The sequence below is a fragment of the Pyxicephalus adspersus genome, chromosome Z, assembly GCF_032062135.1.
Source record: "Pyxicephalus adspersus chromosome Z, UCB_Pads_2.0, whole genome shotgun sequence".
Taxonomy (NCBI): Eukaryota; Metazoa; Chordata; class Amphibia; order Anura; family Pyxicephalidae; genus Pyxicephalus; species Pyxicephalus adspersus.
In genome coordinates this window covers 16,231,320-16,254,572 of record NC_092871.1, presented here as the reverse complement: position 1 = coordinate 16,254,572, position 23,253 = coordinate 16,231,320, and the positions used below count along the sequence as shown (strand labels likewise).

Sequence of the window (23,253 nt, the reverse complement as noted above, 5' to 3'; positions counted from 1 at the left end):
GTTTTTTTTTTTAACAACAGGAAACAACATACATTATTTTTCTCTCCTTAATGTGCGTTGAAGCGTATCCTTACGCATTGTGACTCACTGTAATATGTTGTGTTTAATTGCAGCATGTTCTATTTTCAGTGCACACCAACCACCTTAATTATTTATTTTATATAAACCATGTTTATGTCACTTTTGCAACACAATAACACCAGTAGCCCTGAGGTAACATTGCCGTATCCATGATTTCAGCACACAAAATGGCTGCCTCATTCATATGCTTGAAAGGAAGGGTGTTCTATAACACCAATATAACAGTTCAGACATCCTGAAGATCTTTGTATTTTTTTATTATTACCGCATTACGCACTATAATAACACCAGTAGCTCTGAGGTAACATTGCCGTAACCATGGCTTCAGCTCACAAAATGGATGCCTCATCTATATGTTAGAAAGGAAGGGTGTTTGGTAATAATAAATGAATAGATTATACATCCTAAAGACTTTTGTGTTTATTTAATATTAACCATGTTCAAGACAATTTTACATATATTACACCACTGGCTCTAAGGCAACTTTGCCGTATCCATGGATTCATCATACAAAATGGCTGCCTCATTTATATGCTAGACAGGGAGGGTGTGGGGTAATCATAAATGAAAAGTTTACCCATCCTGAAGACCTTTGTGTTTATTTAATAATAACAATATATATGTTCAATGACAATATTACATTATATTACGCCACTGGCTCTGAGGTAATTTTGCCATAACTGAATGCATCACACAAAATGACTGCCTCATCCATATACTAGAAAGTAAGGGTGTGCTGTATTAACACTATACCAGGTTACACATCCTAAAAAAATGTATTTTTTAATAATATAAACTATGTTAAAGTCTGTTTCACACTTTATTATACCAGTAGCCCTGAGGTAAGTTTGCCGTAACCATGGCTTCATTGCACAAAATGGCTGCACCATCCAAATACTAGACAGGAAGGGTGTGTGGTAATACCAATATAACCAGTATACATCCTAAAGTCTTATTTTTTAATTAATATTACAATGTTCAAGTCAATATTACATATATTACACCACTGGCTCTGAGGTAACTTTGCCGTAACAATGGCTTCAGCAGCTACACAAAATGGCTGCCTCATTCATATGCAAGAAAGAGGGAGTGTGGTAATAATAAATTAATAGGTATGCATTCTAATGACCTTTGTGTTTATTTAACATTAACAATATTCAAGACAATTTTACATTTTATAAGACCACTGGCTCTGAGGTAAATTTGCCATAACCGCTAATTCATTGCACAAAATGGCTGCCTCATCCATATGCTAGAAAGGTAGGATGTGCTGTATTAAAACTAAAACAGGTTATACATCCTAAAATAAACTCTTTTTAATAAATATAAACTATGTAAAGTCTGTTTTACACTTTATTATACCAGTAGCCTGAGGTAACATTGCTGTAACCATGATTTCATCGCACAAAATGGCTGCCCGATCCATATACTAAACAGGAAGGGAGTGAGGTAATAACACTATAACAGGTTTACATCCTGAAGTCCTTTTTTATAATAATTATTACTATATTCAAGTCAATATTACATTATATCACACCACTGTCTCTGAGGTAACTTTGCCGTAACCATGGCTTCATTGCACAAAATCGCTGCATTAGCCATATCTTAGACAGGGAGGGTGAATGGTAATCAAACTTTAACTGGTTATACATCCTAAAGTCTTATTTTATAAATATTATTACAATGGTCAAGTCAATATTACAATATAATACTCCACTGGCCCTGAGGTAACTTTGCCATAACCATGGTTTCATCGCACTAAATGGCTGCCTCTATATGTTAGACAGGGAGGGTGTGCGGTAATAACACTATAAGAGGTTATACATCCTAAAACCCCGATTTTTTTAATATTGACCATGTGTAAGTCAATTTGGCACTATTGCACTGGTTCTGCTGAGGTAACATTGTGGTAAACATGGCCTCAGCACACAAAATGGCTGCCTTGCCATATCTTGCATGTAATATATAGAATAAATATGTATGTATATATAATTTAATATATTCCTGCGTGAATTTTAAAGCCATATATAAGGCAGAACTTACAACTTCTCAGGAAATATCAGGCAGTCCTTTGGAGTTGCAGTCACAATACACTACACTAAAAAAATAAAAAAGACAAACACCTCAGCGTGGGACAACAAAAAAAAACATTAGTGACATTGGTACTCACCACACTGGTAATATACCAAAGGGAGCGAGCAGAATGCAGCCCACAACTTATCATAATGGTGATGTACATTTACATATTCACCAGCAGGGGGCACCGGAGCTAACCAATAACAAATATGAATAGTGCATGGAACGTCCCTGGTAAATACATCCCGCTGATTGGTTTATTGTGTGTTGGAGAAGTCCAATCAGAAGTTGAGGAAATGTCCCTGCTTTTTTTATCCATATTGGTAATTCAATGAAACTTTATCTGTTGTATTTTTCTGTGTACTGCACTGATCTTCATTTGGATTGCGGGCATAGGGATGCAGTGGTCCTTATGATATTACTAAGCCTGGTTATGTCATTTAATTAGATACACTTCACCCTTACTTACATTAAGAAAGGGCACTGGAATGGCTGGTCTTGATATGCACAGTACAGAAGCAAATATTCTGCATTCATCTGTTCCAATTTATATACAAGGGGTTTCAATTTACAGAAGGGGTGCACATCTATCTGAAAGTGGCTTTTTATTTGTAATAACATTGACATTGGGTTTCCATTGAAAAATAACAGAATGCAGATGCATTTATTTTGGCATTGGTTTGACTCTCTTACACACTAGAGGTGTAAACTTCATTGTAAGCTCTTCGGGGCAGGGTCCTCCCCTCCTGTGTCACTCTCTGTATTCGTCTGTCATTTGCAACCCCTATTTAATGTACTGCGCTGCGTAATATGTTGGAGTCATATAAATCCTTAATAATAATTTAATAATAAATACATGATCATGCTGGTTTTAATATATTATATATTTTATAAAATAACACCCTGCAAAGGCTGAGAAGTTAGACACATCCCCTGCTGAACCTGAGAACTCCAATCAGTGAAGAGGATGAGCTGTGCTGATTGCAGAGCTCTGGTAGGGGCAACAAAGGCTCCTGCTTCTTTGAATTTATCTGGTCCTGGTTCTTTTCTGCTTGCCCTCTCCTGGGTGGCCATGTGGCAGAAAAGCACCTCTCCTTAATCTTTCCTGGCCCCCTTATCACCCCACTTTCCCCTGATCTGTGCAGACAAATTCCCTGCCCTCCCTGCTCCTCTAATATGGATTGAGGGAACAAAAAAGTTTAGTTAGGGCTTCAATGTGGCCAATCACAGCGTTTCACTAATTGTGCAGCAATGGATGGAGTCACTGTAGAAGCAGCAAATTTTAGGTGGTGCTTATAGAGACCCTAGATGTTTGGGAACAGATCCGCAGGGCTAATATTAAGGCTAAAAAGCTGGAAATACCAGACTAAAGACAGAGAGTTCTCAGCTATGATCCCAAGTGGTGACACAGACAAAAGAAAGTATGCAATATAAACCTAACAGGGCTTTGTTGGAGCTCATGGGTCCTCTTGCAGCATGCTGGGAGGGGAGGCTACAGGCTTTTCTACTTAGGATGTGGTTGCTCTCTAACACCATTGCCTACATCAGTGGTCCCCAACCGCCGGTCCATGGCTGGTAAGTTGGGGGCCGCAAATGACAGGAGGCAGAAGCACAGGCAGCCCTCCTAACTCTGGTCTAAAGTTAGTGACAGTGTGACAGCAGGATCGCAACCAGTGCGAGTGTCGGCATCTCTCTGCTTACACAGGAGCTGCTGAGAATCGCAGGGAAACGAATGTAAGGCTTCCACTTCTCTGCCATTCCCAGCAGCTCTGCCACCTGACAGCACAGCAGCTCTCTTACTACTCTGCTATTCTCAGCTAGTGTGCTGACAGGAGGCCGAGCTGCTGAGAATAGCAGAGTAGTGTAAGCTGTACATATAATGGGCCGAGGCAAAATTGTATTCTATGTTACCGGGCCCTGTTGTCATAAAGGTTGGGGACCACTGCCATACACTATTTCAAACCAAAAGGTTTGGGTTTAGCTAAGTACAGCTAAACTTTAGAGGAAAAGGGACCCTTGCATCGCGCTCTTCCTCTGAAATACTGGGTAGTGGGCTGGTTCTTGGCGTCCCTACTAACAATGCAGGACTGCTGGTCCTGCATTGTATGTGTTGATGTCAGAACCTCCAACCCACAGATAGAGCTCCATGGAGGCTTTGGGATCTGGTTGTTTCCATTTTCTCAAAGTTTGTCTTTAAAGAGACCCTGTCACCAGACCATACCTTTTTTAGCACAAATCTTCCCAAAGTGTATTCGTCTGTAACAGCCTCCAGTGTGTAGACATCCAAAAGCCCTGGGACTGCTGCTGGGTGCTACCGTCTTGTATACAATGTCAGTAGCCCCAGTAGACGCAGAGCTGTCACTCAACTGACCTTATATATCATTCCCCATCTGCTACACTAAAGGTTGTGCAGAAATTTTTGAGGAGAGGGGAGCTGGACCAGAACAGATAGTTAATAGACACTACTAGAAAAGGAGAGGGCTATGATGTGCAAGAAGGAAGGAGGAGGTATGGCTGTACTAAGGAACTGACTTTTAGAGTGGTATTTTTTTTTAATTGGAGACTTAGTCTCTGAGTACTTTGTATATTGTTGCTTTGTTACACCATAGGAGACCAGGAAGGGGCTATAGAAGAATGATTTCAACACCCAGGTGCCTTTCAGTATTGGCATTTTCCTGCACATTTTGGCATCCCATTAATAACTGGCTGACCAACCAGTAATAGAAAGCTTATGTTATTTGTGGGCTTCCCCAAAATACTGAAATCCCATAGGAATGGTTGACCCTTACCATCATATTTGAGGTCAAATGATCCCTAGTCTGAACAGAAGTGCTTAAAAACAGCCATTCTAGTCTATAAAATATTCTTACTTGTTCCAGCCTAACAGTGATCAAAATTTGACAAGTTTCCACAAGCTTTATTAAGGTTGGCCTCTTCAGACTTTTATGACCAGGGCTTAATGTTGGTAAATTCTGCACCAGCAGCAACGTTCTTTTTCCACAGCACATGTTAACTACAGGCTTTCCTATTTTAATTGTACTTGAAGGCTGTAAATGAAAGAAAATTCACCGGTACCATTTGGTTCTGTTCACTGTAGACATTGCAGAGGTCGGTGACCGCTATAAATGCAACAACTTACTGTGTAGTTCAAATCTGTGCTTAACTTAGAATAATAGGTACCTTATCTCATATGTATCAAATAAAATGTATCCCCTGCCACAATCAGATATTTGGCCATATTCTTATAAACCACTGAAGTAATTATGATGGTTTTAAGGCCAACTCAACACAGTTCTTTTGTATTTGTAGGTCCGGTTAGTTTAGAGAAAATAAGTGTTTCCTGTAAAAGAACATTGTTAATACTGCTTGCATTGATAATCGTCACTCTCTACTGTCAAAGAATTCTCTGCATAGGACATTTCCAGGCCTATCAAATGCCTGGTCCCCCACTAAGCACTGTGGGTGCTTTTACCAGCTAAGTCACTACTGTGTCAGCAAGAGAATCCAAAGAGGGTTCAAGAATTTGATGGGTCTAGAAGTGAATCAGATGCAGAAGATTGTTCAGCTAGTGTTGGCTCTGCAACAGAGCAAAGATCAATAATCACTAATGCAGGCAGCACAACAGGTAAGTGTGTTGTTTTACAGGCATGTTTTATTTTGGAAGTAATTGAGTAATTCTAAGAATTAAAAGGGGCCAAAAATGTAAATTGTGCTGTATCCAACTGTAGGCAATAATACCTAATAATTTAAGGTAGTTTGTCTAGTAAAGTAATTTCTGATAAGCTGTGAAAGGTTACAGCACTCTGCACATGATCATTGCACTGCACAGTTTTATTTATTCATACAGGTGATCTGAACTTGTGCCAAATCACCACAGCATCTCTGGAAGACACTAGGTACAACGCTGATCTTTTTTGTATGATAAACAAATTCCCAGTGCTGGGCTAGCATATTCCAAAGTTGTTGAACATGCAACTGGGAAACCCGTCTCTTTTATCAAAAGATATGCAGATTACCATAAAAAACATTCTCATATCACACAAAAAAGTGAACACATTTCTTTTTTCAAAATAAATAATTATATTGATAAAGTATAGCTTTTTCTTGCATTAATATGACATGCTCAGGACCTTTCTGTGTCAGCACAGGCAGACTCAGAGAGACACGTGGGGACAAACACCAGACCAGGTCGAGGAAGTTGGGCTACAGAGTCTGTGGGGAGAGTAGAATGACAAAGACATGGCAGGTCTCGGGGCAAGGTGAAATCTCAGAAGGGACAGGATAGATGGAAATAGGCAATCATTTCCCAGAGCCAAAAGGTCAAACTGAGAGATGACATAGTTAAATAATAAGAGGGAAAAATTTATAAAACACAAGAGATTTTAAAATGAACTGAACCGAAAAACAAACAGTAAACCAACAACATAGACGGTTTAAAGAAAAACTCCAGAATTATTAACTTTGCTTTAGATGAGGGCAGTTGTGTGAACTGGTCTGTAAAGCAGTAACTTCTTAGGCATCTTTGCTATAAATGTTTTTTTCCATATCATTTATTTATGTCCCTTTGGAAGCCATAGTAGGCAGTGAGGCAAGAAGGAAATAAAGGGAATAAAGGAACTTCAAAGATTTAAGCCAATACAAATTAGGTCAAGAGGTAAGCAAAATTTTTTAGTGACCAAGTCTAAAATTGGATACATTTTTGTTAGTAGAACTATCTTTTGAGGTGCCATTTTATTTCCTGGTGTAAAAATATACTAATTTTCTTTGTAACACAGGTAATGTAAGCATTTTACCTTTTTGTATGTTTCTGTTTTTTTGGCCAGACAGTTAGAAGGGGTCTGTATGATCCAATTTTTGCAATAGGCAGGGCCATGGTTGTGCAAGCTGGGAGTCATAGCCCTGTTTTTAAAGGAAAATCATGCTGAGGAAATACATAGGCTGCTTTTGCTGACCACCTTCTAACAATGCTTGCAGCCAGGAAGCAAAAAATCAGAACGTCCTATTTGCATGCCTGCTGCAAGTCATTGTCTTAGGATGGTAAAAACTGCTTTTCTTGGATACCCCATTTTTGGAAACCAACAGAAATCTTGTATCATGTAAAGTTGGAGAAAAAGGGGATGACACCAGTGTCAGCTTAGGCAGGCTTACAGTTAAAGAGTCTAAGAATTTCTTTTTTTTTGGTACCCAAAAATGCATAAAGTCATTTTGGTCCTGTCTTCACAGACCATGAATTTAAGTATCATGGACAGGTTTAACCTGCAAAAAAACTCCCAGAAAGAGTAACCTCTTGCCTCTTGGACATATTTGTAAGGTAATGTAAGATTTGGTTGGCTGTCCTATCCATTAGTCTTGTTGTTTATAAAATAAAAAATACATATAGCTGTTCCTTCAATTGAGCAACAGTATTATACAGGTATAGGTGCCAGAACATATGCATTATGGTTCAGGCCGACAGGAAACATCTGGAGAATTGTATATGCCATAGCATTATTTTATGGCCAGTATGGCCATAAAATTGCTAATCATTGGATCTAATGGTAATATAATCTGCGATAGCTAAGGGAACTTAAAAAAACATTTTGGTGAAATGTTGGTGAAAAAAAAAGAAAACAGTTTAAGAAAGTTTAGCAATAGTAAAAGGCAAAACAGAATAGGGAGAGGTCCTAGGAAAGAAGAGTAAGAAGGAAACTATAAAAGAGTAAGGAGACCATTTGGCCCTTGGAACTTGACACACAGGGGTCATGAACAGAAAAAGCAGAGGGTAACAGAGCAGGGATACATGAATATAGAAGAGAAGTCAGGGAGAGATGGAGTACGGTAAGCAGATATAAAGTCAGATACAGTATTGAGGATAGCCAGCATTACATAGAAAACAGCCACACACAGAAACCTCCAGTACAAAGGGCATTATGGTCACCTCTCAAAGTCCGCGGTGCCCTCATCTGTTGTATGGGCTTGTCACAACTTCTTAAAATGTTTTATTTTTTTTTGGTAAGCATATAAACAGGAAAAAAATCATCAGTTTGTAACCCGCCAACCTGTAGCAGAGTGGGGCCTGGTCCTTGAAGTGTGCTTTTTGAAGTCTGCCCAGTAATGCACACTTATAGTCTTGCTAAATCAGGCAGCAGATGTCCCAACTGGTTGAAAGACCATCTGACTTTGTGCCTTTAGAAATATCACCGTGAGATGTCCGCAGCAAAGTCTTAACAGAGAATGGATAAAGATGCTTTGAAGGCCAGTCATGGAGGCTTACCATAAATGCTTTAATATTTGTCCTTAATGCTAAATCAGCCTTCTCCAGGCTCACAGCTGCTGATAATGACAATTTACAGTCCAGTCTGAGATCAAACAAAAGAGTAAGTTTTTTTCCAAAGGACTTCATTTAAAACCCTTAAATAAAAGGTGGCCTTTTCAGAAGGAATTGTTGAACATTTGCTGAATGAAATGATTGAACCGGACCTGGAAGACATGCATCATGGCTGATGGAGTTATGGATACATAGTTACAAAATGGCAGGCATGCCTATTGTATCCCTAAACATAGAAAACAGATTTGGCTGGATGATCTGATGAAATGTTTCTTATTAATCATTCATAAATTCCTAACCAGTCCAGTTTTATAGATCAGGAGTAATATGTCATAGTTTGACCTACTAAGTTGATAACACAGCACCTTCTTTAAAAAATGCAATATTCTTGAATTAGAGTGACTCTGGTACCATGGACAGTAGCTCACGGTGATCCACCTCGTTGGCTATTCTGACTCACTTTGCTGGGCATTATTAGGAGGTATAGGATGGCTGACTGTTGTGCCTTCTAACTCTACAAATAATCGGGACTCCTTCCCGACAGGGCAGTGACATGCAGCAGCCTCTGCCCCCATACCTGTAAAAGTAAAGTCAGGGGCTGGCAAATGGCTTTATCCTGATTGGCTTGGGAATCCCAGGTTGTGAAAATTGACCGACAATCAGTACACCAGTCTGTTATCACTGATGAACTGTATCGAAGGGCAGTGGAAGCTGAATATTTATTAGTTCAGTAATACCATCCATACATACAAATTTCTACAGAATATCAAGCACTCCATTTCCTAAATTCACCTTTTAGAATCTGACCCTCATATTAAACGGTGAGACAGACAAAATGGAGCTATGACATAAAAAGTTTGCTCTTCTAGAGCTGGTCAACAAAAATGAGAACTGGAACCTGTCCCATCTAATGAAAAGTAAAAAGATTGATAGGAGCTATAGGACAAGGAGTCCAATCCTCCCACTGCAAGGTGGCACAGATACAAGGGAACTTCTGTTCCTTCTTACAGGGTAAAACAGCCTAATTCAGTAAATATTTGTTATTCATAAGTTCAATATTCCGCAAAAAAACAAATAGAATTAATTCTGTTGATGTGAGACTAGTAAAAGATGGATTTTAATTGGTTGTTATGGGTAAATGCACCTAAAAATAAGATGTATTTATTAAATAAAGTCAGTGATGTTGCAGTGAAGATGCAGTGAGTATTTGTGAAGAGTAGAAGTGCACCAACTCAGATTTCAGCTAATTCAGGTCAGATCATAGGATCTGGAGTTTGTATAGTTTTTTTTGGATAACTTCAGTTGACTATTTTTTACTTCTAATACACTTATAAGGGCTGGGCTACCTATTCGTAGATACCCAGTAAAATAAACCTAAAAAGACCTCTGCTCTTTACTTTGAATAAGCCAAATAGGGTCTGCAAGGTGACAGACAAATAAAGTTCAATAGAAGTAGAGTATGCTCCACTCAGCAGAGGTAACATTAGGACACTGTCTTAAGAGGGTAACAGACATGAGTCTGCATCTCTTGCACTAAGGTGAATAAATGTTCCTTTTCCAATGCATCTTGTACAACTTAGTACAGTCTACATTCCTAGTATGAATCTGTCCTAACTTTGCTAAAAGGAGCAGTGTGAGATTCAGACTGCACACTTAATTAGGAAAATGTAATAAACAGTTCACTCACAAGTTATTTTTTTTTGTTCACTGGCAATTTGCACTTCCTTATGGCTTTTTATTATCACATAGAGAGATATTAGTCCCAGAATTCCTAGTTCTGCCCACTTGTATCAGCAATAGTATTCACATATATGTATTTTTTGTATTTTGTATTGTGTATTATTGTTATTGTATTATGTATTTTTTTATTTATCTTTTACTATAGACTATTGTGGTGATAGTGAGATCATTGACATTATCCCTGCTGTGGCAGGATTAGAGGCTCCAGGCCAAGGAGACAAAGGGCAGAATCAGGAATTTCTTGAAGCAACAATTCTTGAAACAGTTGACATATAAGTTTTAGGCAGCTTAATCCTTCAGTGGAAGTTGCTTGAAATCATTGCCTTAAGATTGTGTACACAATAATGTGTACAACAAAAACTTAACTGCAGTCTTTTTTTTTCGATAATAAAGTGATTTAGCAAGGAGAGAAAAGAGACTGAAGACTTTCTGCTCCAATTATGTAATCTAATACTGGTTAAGTTTTATCGGGCATAACCCTGTCCTTATGGTCATGTTAAAGATATATAATGATTTTTTGGCTACCTTTACATTTAAACTATGGAAACTGAAATTAAAAAACTGTGGTAAAGTATGCTAAACAGGTTGTTGGTCATTGTACTGCTGATAAAGCACCCCAAAAGAGCTACATGCAGCAGTATGGGAACATGCTGCCAAAAATACACTACTTACAACCGCATAAATTTCAAATACCCTTTTGAATAGTCCTGTTCTAATACACGGTTATCTTGGGGTACTTTGAGGATCGGTCCACCCAAAGTTGATAATTGAGCAAAAGTTTGAGTCTGGTAGGCTGAGTCAGTAAGTACTAAGATTTTCCATTGCCTTATCAGAGTATTAATGGACTGGGGAGTGCCATTTGGCAAGGATAAGTCCTGAAATTAAGCAGAGAAATCGTTAGAAAGAGAGCATTAAAGAGAAATTAATATCAGAGGGGCATTCAGAAAAGGTTTTCCTTGGATAACAAGGAGTAAAAGCATGTTGTTTTGTATGATCCTGTTGGGAGTTTTACTTTTAAGCATTTATATTGACTGTTATACCTACTGTAGGGCAAAATCATATAGTAAATATGAGGTCTGTTTTTAAAGCAGTGAATCTGACATTCTCCAGAGAATATTTATTGAGTTTATTGTGTTTATAGAATACTATTGAGTTCTAAATTGTATGACTGAGGATTTAGCTATAGGTCTGTCAAGCACCGGCTTCTTTTTATTGGATAGATTGGATTGAATCATTGGATTAGAGCTCATGCACAATAAATATGATTCAATGCCGTGTTTCCCATTGCAGGAAAATTCCGTTGTGCTTAAAAATCCACTGGAACCCATTCACAGCAGAACAGTGCATACACGGACATAACAATTTGGGTGGAGTTGTCCTTTGGCAGGCTTTTAGAAAGATGAGACAAAAACTGATCCAACTTCAAAATATCTGCAGCAGCACATAGATTCATTTCTGACTTTGCACCTTTACTAGGTTCCAGCAGGGACACAAAAGGCCCATTGGAAAGGATTTCTTCTTCCTTTTAATCTCTATATTTTTGTATTGTAGTTATTTAGGAACTCACTTTCACTGACACATTCATTCTAGTGCCAATTTGTTTTTTGTAAACTGTGCGATATGCCTAAAATGAGATGGAGGATGGGTAAGACCTAGATGAAAAAAAAAATTACAAAAATAAATAAATTATCCCCATTTTTTTGCCCTCAACTTTACCCTAATGTCTCACAAACTATGTGAGTGTCAGCCCATGGAATGTTTGAGTTCTCAACGAGGGAGGCCCCGTTGCATTGTCAATGACATTTAAAAGCCCTTGATATGACAGTATGCTTCCAAGCTTGAAAACAAGATGTAAAGAAGCCAAAGGCCAATGAAAAGCAGGGAAGTGAGGGTCCTGGAGAGACGAGAACCCCCCAGCTCACCACCTATATGGGGCCTGCGACGGTACAAGAGGACACTAATGCTGATGAACGCAAAGATGGTAAAGAGTGTGACCGAAAAGGCCAAAGTGCCGGCATTCACCACAAAGTCTTTGCCTTGGATAGCCCAGTAGATTGCGGCCACAGACCAGGCCACTCCGATGCCCAAGAAGACATTCACTGCATTGCTGCCTGTTACATTGCCAATACAAGCATCTGCATATTGGTCCTGTTGAGCAGCCACCTTGCTGGCAAACGTGTCTGCAAGAAAAAAGTAGAAAAGATAGTCACATTATCTAGGTATGAACTTGATGTAAAATATAAACAAACATTGGGTGGATTTATGTATGTATGTGGTTTTATGTGGTGGAGTACCAAGTCTGTACTTGGGCCAGTACCTGCTGCTGTAGCATTTTTTTCGGGGGGATGACTTCCAAGCATTTGTTTTTGGTGGAACAGTTAATAGACACTTTAGGTAGAACATCCTGTGTCATAACTAGTTAAAACATATATGGCTCTGTAAGGCTTTTAATTCTTTTGTATTTCCTTTCAGTGTCCTTCAAGCCAGTAAAGGCAGTATTGTTCACACTTTACTGCTTTAAAGCTCAATAGCCAAATTCCTCATCAGAAACAGATATTCAGAGAGATAGACAATGCTTCCAATTTCTTAGTCTAAATGCTATTTTCTTGGTACATCAGTTGTGTACAGTGTCTAAATATGATTGTGCTGTCCAACAAGAAGCATACACCCTCAGATATCAGTACCGACAACTCCTTCTCCTCTCCTGCAATAACAGTCTGTTACCCAGCTATGCTAACATATACCACTGAAGGGTATGGGTAGTACAATTTTCCCTGCCACAAATAAAAATAGTATTTTAAGGCTTTTTTTAAAGCCCAACCATAACATGCATGAGTACAGGGCTTTCATAGCAAAAAACATATTGTTCAGATTGGATTTGTCTTGCTATTAATTCTACACACTATTCTTCACACTAATATTTGTGGTGCATAGATTACTGTACCTGGGATGGATGTCCCCAGTGCCACAAACACCACAGCAGTGACTGAGTCCTTTAATCCAACGGTGCAGCCAAAGTGTGAGGCCAGGTCCCCTATGACTGCCGTTAGTAACCCCACAATGGTAATACAGACAAAAAAGCAAGCCCAGCCATTCCAGTATTCTGTAGGGGGCACGAAGGCAAACAGCACTTTCCAGAACACAGTCAGAAAGTGCATGACATAGTCAAAACAAGAAGGAAGTCTTTCTTCTCTGCCATCATCATCTTCTTCCTCATCACCTGTGGGATACAGAAGCAGATACAGGCAGTGAAATATATTGGTATTTTATTCTTCTACACCATTTCTGTTTCTATCTCTTTCTCTCTCTGTCTAATGCGTGCAGTTCCTGCAAGACAATTTAAGAGACTTTACAGGACTTATATGCTTTTTGACAGGAAGATCTGGTAGCTTTTCCAAAATCCTTTCCAATGACAATTATTGAACGTGTGTACATAACCTTAGTTTCAATGGGAAAGATGGGACCTTGAAAAGAGTACTTAGGACAGAATCCGGCTGGTGCTGAATATGGGACTTACTATCACAGGAGGAAGCCACTTTAAAGAAGAAATGCTTCTCTCACACATCATTATGAATTTAAGTGTTCAGGGAGGAACACCCAGCTGTTAGTGTTGACTTTACGAAATGCTTCTGGATGTAAACTGCTGTCCTGACACTCTGCTACCTAACTTTATTAAAGGTATGTGTTGCGTTACAATATTTTCCCTAAAATAGATTTGCATGAGCATTTTTTTAATATGGTATACAACTAGAAGGGTCCTGCGTATACACTGGTTTCCCCTACAGGGTGAGTGCTACAACTGCATGCCAATATAAAAACTTACTGGGGAAATATACAGTATAAAGAGCTAATGGTATGCAAACTTTTTAACAGGGGCCATCTCATTATTTTCCATATTGCTATGTTTTGTTTAATGGTTGTGCTAATATGTGATGCCTTATAGTTTTATTTGGATCACATTAAAAGTAGCTGCTTTTTTAAAGGACTCAAAAATTTTTCTAGGGTGTGTAGGTAAGTAAACGTATACATGCACATATAGATGGTGAGAATTATCCTGACACATTCTGTTTACTAAATTTATGTGCTGTAAGAATTCATCTTTACTCTAATAACAGTGACCTAAAAATGATAATGCTATGGATTACTGCACTTTGCACTAGATTACTTTTCTTTGCAGGGCCTCAAAAAATAAGCCTATTAGTGTAACTTGTGTTTGACACAGGCGTACAGCTTTCAGTACAGCTCTTCAGCCTGAGTTACAGTCAAATAGGAGTTAGGAACACTTTTATGTTACTACCTAGTTAGAAAATCCAGTATATGATTTCATGTATAAACCCATGTAAACTATATATGTGTAAGCGCATCTGGTTATACACAGGTTTCACCGAAGCGGTTGGTAATTGCTTCTCAATAGGCCACATGGGAATAGCTCAAATCACACTCAAATGAGGCCTCTTACCAACTGATAAGCGCCAAAACAGAAAACACAGGTGTCTCATTGAATATTTCCTGTTCCAGTCACAAGAGGGCAGCAAGTGGCTTTGACTTTACTGTGTAGGCCCATCCTATTTTATAGAATTGGGCAGCAAGAATAGAGCACCAGCTTGACACTACACATCATGGTGTGTATTGTTTTACCTGCACTGACAGTGATGGCTTCCATGAACTGTTCCCTCCAGGAATGGGTACCAATCACCAGGGCCAGGTTAGTTTTCTTAATCAGCTTGTCAACTGTGCTCTGTGGGGAAAAGGTAGGTCAATAGGTGGGGTACTGAAGACATAGTAAAACAAGTCAGATATTTAAAGAAAATACATTAATCTGTCCAGTTCATCACAGTTTTCCAATTTTTATACATGTTTTAGGTTGAGACTTAACTTTGTTTTATTAATTTGTAATACCAAGACCACACACAGCTTTATTGAAATAGAAAAAATGTACAGTTCTCGTGATGGACTACACGAGTAGTCCATAAAAATTGACTATATCCATTCGCTTAACGAGTAGTAGTCTGGGAAAAGTAGTGACTCCACATTATGAAACCTTACTCCATAAAGCAAAGAATTCCTGTGCCAAGAACTCAGTACTAGTATCTCTCTTAGAAAGAAGTTTAGGCCCTTTGGTGCAAAGGATTCTGGCATAGTTCAGGTAGGTATATAAAGAAGGGGGGTAATGGACATTATTAGGGTTAGTGTTAAAATGTAAATAAGGGTTAATGTTGGGGTTACATGGCAGATTAGTGTTAATATTACAGGGAGAGTTAGTGTTAAAAGGGGGATTATGTTAAAAGTTACAAACAGTAAGCCCCTGCAGATCCACAGTGTGAAATCTGCCCGGCTGACTACTGGCTACTTGCCGCACATGCCACATATTGCTGTGTGACTGCAAATCTGAACATGCTGCAGGCACAGTGCAGATCTATAGACCACAACCACGTAGCCAAACAGGACATTTCACTTTTGCAAAATGTGTCAGGATCTGCCACAGCCACAAAAAAAAAAACATATCAATCACTCCTATTCACTTGAATGGGAGAGGTTGGGTCCGCGGGAGGGCCTGAAGCAGACCACGACCGCTCATTGTGTGTCTAAAATTAGTCAAAGTGTTAAAGTTACCGGAGGGGCTATTATTTGAAAAAGTTAGAGTTAGAATAAGAGATTATTGTTTGGGTAACAGAGAGAGTTGGTGTAAGGTTTAAAGTGAGTCTTACTGTTAGAGTTTGTATTTGGGTACAAGCTGTGTTAGGATTATAGGGGGCGTTAATGGTAGGGTTACAAAAGTTTGCATCAGTGTTTATAGGGGGTTTATTTTACAGTTACTGAAAGTGTTAGGGTTACAGGAAGGGCTGATGTTTGGGCTCGATTTGGGGCTAGAAAGAGCATTAATGTTAGGGCTAAAGAGAATTAGTGTAATGGTTATCGTGAGGGTTATTGTTAGGGCCACAGAGAGAGTGTTGGAGTTACAAAGAGTGTTAGTGTTAGGATTACAGGGAGTGTGTTAGAGTTACCAAGAATGTTAGTGTTAGGGTTACATGAAACATTAGAGTTGGGTTACTGGTATAGTTAGGTTTCGGGGTAACATGAAAGGTTAGTGTTAGAGTTAAAGGTAGAGTTAGTGTTTAAGATACAAGGAGTGTTATTGTTTGGGTTACCAAGAGGGATGGTTTTATAATTCCAGAAGGGGTTAGTGCTAAGATTACAGAGAGAGGTAGTGTTTTAATGTTACGGGGTTAATGGTTGCGTTACAAAGAGATAATTAATGTAAGGGTTACAGGAAGAGTTAGTGCTGGAGTTACATTTAGAGTTAGTGTTAGAACAAGGAGAATTAGAGCTACATGAAGGAATAGTCTGAGAAGGGCCTTATTGTAGGACATCATTCTCTGTGCCTAAAATTTCCCAGATCTCCCAGCAGTAAAAGCTAACAAACTGCTCCCACCCAGTAAAGTTGCAGAGGCTGTCTGTCACATCGCAGCCTGTCGATGAATGTTACTAGAGAAGATTAACAAAATATAATTAAAGCCATAAAAAGCATTAGTCACAGACAATAATTTTTTTACACAGCCCTAATTGTTCCAAATTCTGACAGTTTATTAGAAAGATGATCCATGGTATAGATCATACATTAGAGTAAAGAAGTTGAACATTTTTAGTCTTTGAAGAGATTTACTTTATCAAGTAGGGCCATTGCTGATTACTCCTATTCAACTTCTCTTCTTCAAATGAAATGTTCAAAAAAATGGATGGACTGCACATTTTGTACTAGATAGTTACTGTTATTAGATGTATTGCTACAGTGCTACATGTATTGTTTCTCAACCAGGGTTACATGAAACCCTGGGGTTCCTCCAGAGGTTGCTACGGGTTCTCTGAGCAATGAGCAGTTTGTGCCTCTCAGGTCAGATTACCTGACACAAATGACTTTTTTGGCTATCTGTAAGGGTGACATTCTTCCCGATGCCCAGCAATGTGAGAGGTATTCTTCCCATTAACCATCACACTAATGTACTGTGAGCTGTGGATATAGTAAATTTAGCAGGGTTCCCTAGACCTCAAAATTTATTTTAAGGGTTCCCTTATGTTAAAAAGGTTGTGAACACTGAATTAGACCTTGGATCAAAAAGTGCAAAACAGGGTAATCTACATTATCCTGAAACATTCCCAATGTTAAAATGCCCTTATGGAGTTTGGCTGTACCAGCTACACTCTGTTAATTTATTTCGGCATTCAAAACATTTCACACCCAGGTCTATTTGATAGGAATGTGATCTGCAATGTTGGCAATATTTTTTTTCCCTTGTCAGTGTGGAGATGAAGCTGCAGCATAATTCTGTTTCTCTGAAGTCTTGCATTCCTAAAATAGTTTACAAAGGAAAAGCAAGGTATGTATGTAGTATGTAGTTACAGAATATTGAGCTGCAAATAAAGGCTTGCATTTTAAGTTTTTATACCATAATGTCCTTTCAACCCTTCTGACTGTCCAGGATGTATTCTTCTTTTTTACATTAAAAAGATATGCACAAATGGGATAAATGGTGTGTATTTTTTTTGAAGATGCACTTTTAAATGTTAAATGTATAAAGTAAATGTTAGGAGGTCATCAAATGGACTTTATACCAATACCAAACACAGAACGCTTTCAGGGTCATAGCGTCAGTGTACTGTAAGCAAATGCCAGGGGAGCTACTGATCACGTAATGTTTATTAGTAGTTGAGATAATCCTCAAAAAGAACCTGTCATCAATAATCTATGCTGTGACATAAAGGATAAATAAATCAGTGCCCTTGTAACAAGGCTTAGTATTAAAAAACATATTTTTTTAACATACTCCAAAAGATTTTAAAAGTCATGCACACAACATCCACACTCAGACTGTTATGACAAATATACATAAATGCCTGTTGTACTACTTCATGCACTCCCACACCACAGAAGTAGAAAAATTTTTCTTGAGACATCATTTTTGTGTGACTAAGTAATTGAGTTATAAAAGTTTTTAAAATGTCACCAATTAACAATTTTGTTTTTGTTCATTTATTTGGTGGTCATACAATGTTCAGCTTAGATGTATTTGTTGATTGCTTTTTCAGCAAACTTCTACTTTTTCTACTTTAAAATTTGATGGCAACTTCATGTTCAGTTTGTGTACACAAAAAAACAATTTCATGTATTTAATAAATATGGTTTTAGACATTTGCACAAGTGCTGTGGGGCATACAAAATCATAAATACTATCTTGTCATTCTACAGGTTCAAAATAAATGCTTTGCTGTGAATGCAAAACATGGAAAAATGAAGCCAGTAACAACAAGGTTAAATAAACATTACAGAAAAAATGGCTATCACTGGAGACATTAATTGCCCATTTGTATGACATCATAATGTCTGAGCACAAATGGTCAGTGCAGGACTGTAAATTTTATCTTTCAAGACAGCTATGAGGAAGCTGTCTGCATCTGTGTCTGACTTTGTAACTTTTACTATTGCTGCTTCTTGTCAGGGCTAAAATAAAAGAAGTTTTTACTAACTAAAAGATTATATTTTCTTAATTCTAACCTACTCAGCCAAGGTTATGTTGAGGGGCAGACACAGCCAAAACAGGAATAACGTTTAGCTTTTAACAGTGAAAAGCCAGAATGCCAAATGCCAAAAAATAAGGACCGTAAGCACTAAAGTCATTCCAGTTTTTCTCTTGGATGCTCAGTGAGGCATGAAAATCGACATGTTGTATTAAAGACTCTCCAAGATTGGAGAAGATAGACTATCAAGAGAGAACAAGAGAGAGGTGATCCAGCATACCTGGAAGGCATTTGGTCCAGAATGGAAAACATTTTCCAACAAATATTTTTATGAAATCAATACCAGGTTTGCTGGAAACCTAGGGTTCATCCTTGACAGTCTGTTTTCTAAGCACTGTCACAGCAGAGGGAATGGTCAGGGGCACATTACTGGAACTGGTGTTGATCACAAACATAATTTTGATTCAGCAGGCAGCCAGGAAGTTTGGCTCCTGCAGTACTGTCTGCCATCAGTTCATTAAGGTGTTGAAATTGGTAGGTAAATAAAAAAATAATGGATTTGACAATATAATTGACAAATATAAAATATTTTTTTGAATTCTCCAAGGCTGTACCTGAATATTGGGGTTTAATATATCAGATCCCCTCTTGCCCCTTATACAATGCTTTAAAGTTAAAAAAAAAACAAAACTATAAGTGTAAAAGTTAGATATATAAATATATCAACTGAGATATTCACAGTTTCATCTGCAGCACCTAATAGTGGTGGATGTCAGGACCTTTCCAACTGGATTTTGAGAAATGTTAGGTAATGTAAATCCACTGAGAAGACTGCACTGTAATGAAGCTTTTTCTTCTGGGATTGGAGATGTGTAGCATTTTCTGTGGTCTCACTAGAAGGTTTATAAACTCATGCTGTATGTAAGACTAGCACAGGGTAAGTATATCTAGTAACTTCTTTCACTATAGTGTTTTTTTAATTAATATTTAAAGCTGATATGTATGATGGGTAGGAGACCTTGCTTTTTACTGTAACATAATAAACCTGATAGGAAATTTCATGACCAAATGCTTAGGCTTTCCCTTACATGGTTACTAAAACTGGCAGCAACATTATCTCTAGAAAGTTTACCTGTTTTAGATCTTCTACTTTTCTTTCATGGGTCTTTTTAAAAAGACTCTAGATGTAGTAAAGCCAACCCAATCGCTACAAATCATATAAGGCTTCATATATTAACATACTTTTAAAAGGTTTGTTTAGTTCTTTTAAATCATCTGTTGATCTTGCTGTGACATTCCTTGCCCATAATAATCCTCTTTTGGGGTAAAAACTGTCTTCAAACTGTACCCATGCATTGTCACCTAGTCACATGTGTCCTTGTTTAAATCTACAAGCCACAGTACCAATACACATGGGGTTCTATTTATAAAGCAGGGAATCAGACATTCCCTCAAACACTCCTTGGTGGGAATCTTCCATGTCCATGTGTTTCAGTAGCAGTAATTGATTCTCCACCAGAGAATGTTTGAAGGAATGTCTGATTCCCTGTGTCATAAATAGAGCCCTTTGTGTAGGCATGGCTTACAAAGGCAAGTTCTGAGCAATGATGAGTGCATGCATGTATACAGGAGGCTGATGAAAAGGTTTAATGATATCAGCAGCAATGAGATACAAAAATAATGACAAAAAACGTGTTTTATTTAATGACACAAAAAATCTTACCCAGTAAGGGTTGTACTGTAACATCTGAAAATAGTTTTTAAATTTATTCACAAAAAGAGATGGGCCTTGAAAAAAGTATGTTTGTAGAAAAACTAAAAAATACCAATGACAGTTTAAACTAAGGTAAAGTAGCAACAATCCAATATATATTTTAAATGCATAAGGAGCCACTTGCTTAATTGGGCACTCACTTAACCTAACCCTCATTCATTATTGTTGTATCTGCTGGATGGGGGGTAGCTGTACAGTGTAGGATTATCTACATGGAACATCACATGTAAATAAAATTTCAGTGCATTCTGATGATGCCAGAAAGCCAAACTAATGGGTAGGATTTGACTGATACCTCCACTGCAATTGTGAGCTGCTTGTATAGAAACATTTTCTGCTACTGCAGCATCGGGGATATGCTTAAGCCCTAATAAGGATTAGACAGCATTCTTTCCCTCTTTATGGGTTTAGAACAGCAAAAAGCAGATAAATCCTTGTGCTAATCTGTCCACAGCATTTTAAGGATCAGGCTAAAATAATAATTATAAATTTGCAAGACACGGAGCTGTGACAAATGAGGGGTGTCAGTGTTTTATTACAACTAGTCAGGGCCTTTGCTAGAGGTTAGTACTGCGGTATTACAACTCACAGTTTAAAAGCCCTCCTTCATTCAAAAAAAATACTTTTTTTTAAAGTTCTTTTAAGTTGTTTTTTTTTTGTCAAGGGGAATTAGATGTTGCCAGTCAAAAAGAATAGGTACTTGACACTAAGAGTTGATCCACTGTGAGTATTAAGGAGATAGTGGGGTACTGGACAGTACAGGGAAAACAAGATCTGAATCTAGGAAAAAAGTAAATAAATACCAAAAAGAAAGTAGGATGAGGATACTAAAAAAACTGGGTACTGGTAGAAAGAGGCCTCTTACATTGCTGGCCAGTAGGAAGGCTCCCACCCATACAGATAGCCAAAAATATCATTGTTATCTGTTAAACTGGCCTGAGAGTCACAAACTACATAATACTCCAGAAATCCCTACCAACTTCTTGAGGAACCCTAAGGTTCCACAGCACCCTGGTTGAGAAACGCTGCTCCAATGTTTGCACCTAGGAGACTGTCAGAAAACTTTATAACAGGTATTTTGTGTTCTTGCAATTTTGACGAAGACTGTGGTCTTATCCACCAATATCTGCTGTGAAATTGCTTTGTTTGGACTTGGTTGCACTTTAAAAAGCACAGGTATTACTTTTCTCTTCCACGTTGATGTCTTCACAACCTTCTTAGCCACCTCTTGTTGCCAAGCAACCACAGATCTGCCCCCTTATGCTTCCCAGATTACACTGAATATTAACTGCATTTAAGTATCTGGGATAATGAGCTGCTCTTCTGACAGCTATGGCTTACATATAATAGTTATCTGAAATTGAAAAGTCACAGGAAACTAAATTCTTTGGATTTAGTAGGGTCAGGATATTATAAAATGTATTCAATTTCTATAATATAGTTTTAGCATAAATTGTAGAGTGAGAAGTAAAAAAAAAAAAAAAAAAAAAAAAAAAAAAAAAAAAAAAAACAATAACATGTGCAATGACATACTGAAGAGTTAGGAATAGATTAGGTTAATAGGGATCAAGACAAATTCATCAATGATATGAAGGATCTGAATAATATCCAATGTACGATAACATGTAGCAAAAAGCAAAGGTAATGGAATGCCATGGCTGAGCTAAAGGGACACCCTATCTACCTTTTGTAAGTGCAGGTTTGGACACAGTCCTAATGAGTGACGTCCTATTCATTTGTGTGCACGAAGTAGTTTTTGCTACTGAATTCTGTAAACCATATTTTGTTTTTACAACTAAAGAGTTAAGGATAGCCTATGAATATATAAAAAAGTGCCAATGGCAATCTAAAGCAAAAAATAAATATCAGTGTAAAATATTTCTTGTTTTTAATTTAAATTTAAACATTAATTTTTTTAACTGGTCATAATAAATAAAGAAAATGAATAAAGAAAGCAAAAGCCAATAATTCTGAGGGTGAGGGAGTAGAAGGTCAATGTAATGTGTATTGGAGTAAATAAGTGGATAGTGTAACAGCTGGCCAAAGAAATCACAGGGTTTCATCCAGGATGACAGATACATTTGCCCCAGATACAGGTTACGCAGGGTACTTTTCTGTTTAGTCAGACAGTTTTCCTTTTGACCTGAAGGTGGGGCTGAAGTACCAGGCTGAATGACAATGGGCTTCTTGGCCAGGTGGGGGAGCTAAAGAGGACTGGGGATGATCAGGTGTAACTGTCTCAGCTGAAATGCATCCTGGAAATTAGGCTGGGGGATATAAACTCCCAGCCTGCTTATTCCTGTGGCTCAGTCTTGGCTGGTGAGCTGGGAGGAGGTCCAAGGGAACTGGGAACTGGGAACTGGGAACTGGGAACTGGGAACTGGGAACTGGGAACTAAGACACAGACTTCGTTGGAAAAGCTGTATGGCTAGGGCCTTAGAGTCCTGCACAGCACTAGATTGGGCTGGATTATTAGTAAAGGGAACTAACAGTTAGTTAGTGGCCAGGCTTTATTTTGCTCTTTGTTTTATTTTCCCTTTTTTTGTGTGGAAATAGTAGTAGTTAATAAAACCCTTGATGCACTTTTAACCTGCTGGCCCTGTTTCCTGTTTGAAACACCCTCATTGCTACGGGCGATCTCACAATAGATAATTATGAATAAAAATAAATGAAAAATAGAGGTAGATAGAACGATGATAGAGGTAATTTAATATTAATAGTAATAATCAAAAGAAGGAAGTCATATTCATGAAACAGACCA

General features: G+C 38.1%; 1 protein-coding gene across 2 annotated transcripts in view; it reads right to left on the bottom strand.

The window, feature by feature from the left end:
• Positions 1-664: 664 nt before the first annotated feature.
• Positions 665-23,253, bottom strand: part of SLC8A2 (solute carrier family 8 member A2) — a 101,905-nt gene continuing 79,316 nt past the window's right edge. For both annotated transcript variants that reach the window (XM_072429334.1, XM_072429333.1), the window contains 3 exons: positions 14,843-14,942; positions 13,149-13,424; positions 665-12,384 (listed from right to left, as the gene is read on the bottom strand). In XM_072429334.1, the coding sequence (XP_072285435.1) occupies positions 12,008-12,384; positions 13,149-13,424; positions 14,843-14,942 (753 nt within the window). In that variant the 3' untranslated portion in view covers positions 665-12,007. The remainder of the gene's footprint in view (positions 12,385-13,148; positions 13,425-14,842; positions 14,943-23,253) is intronic.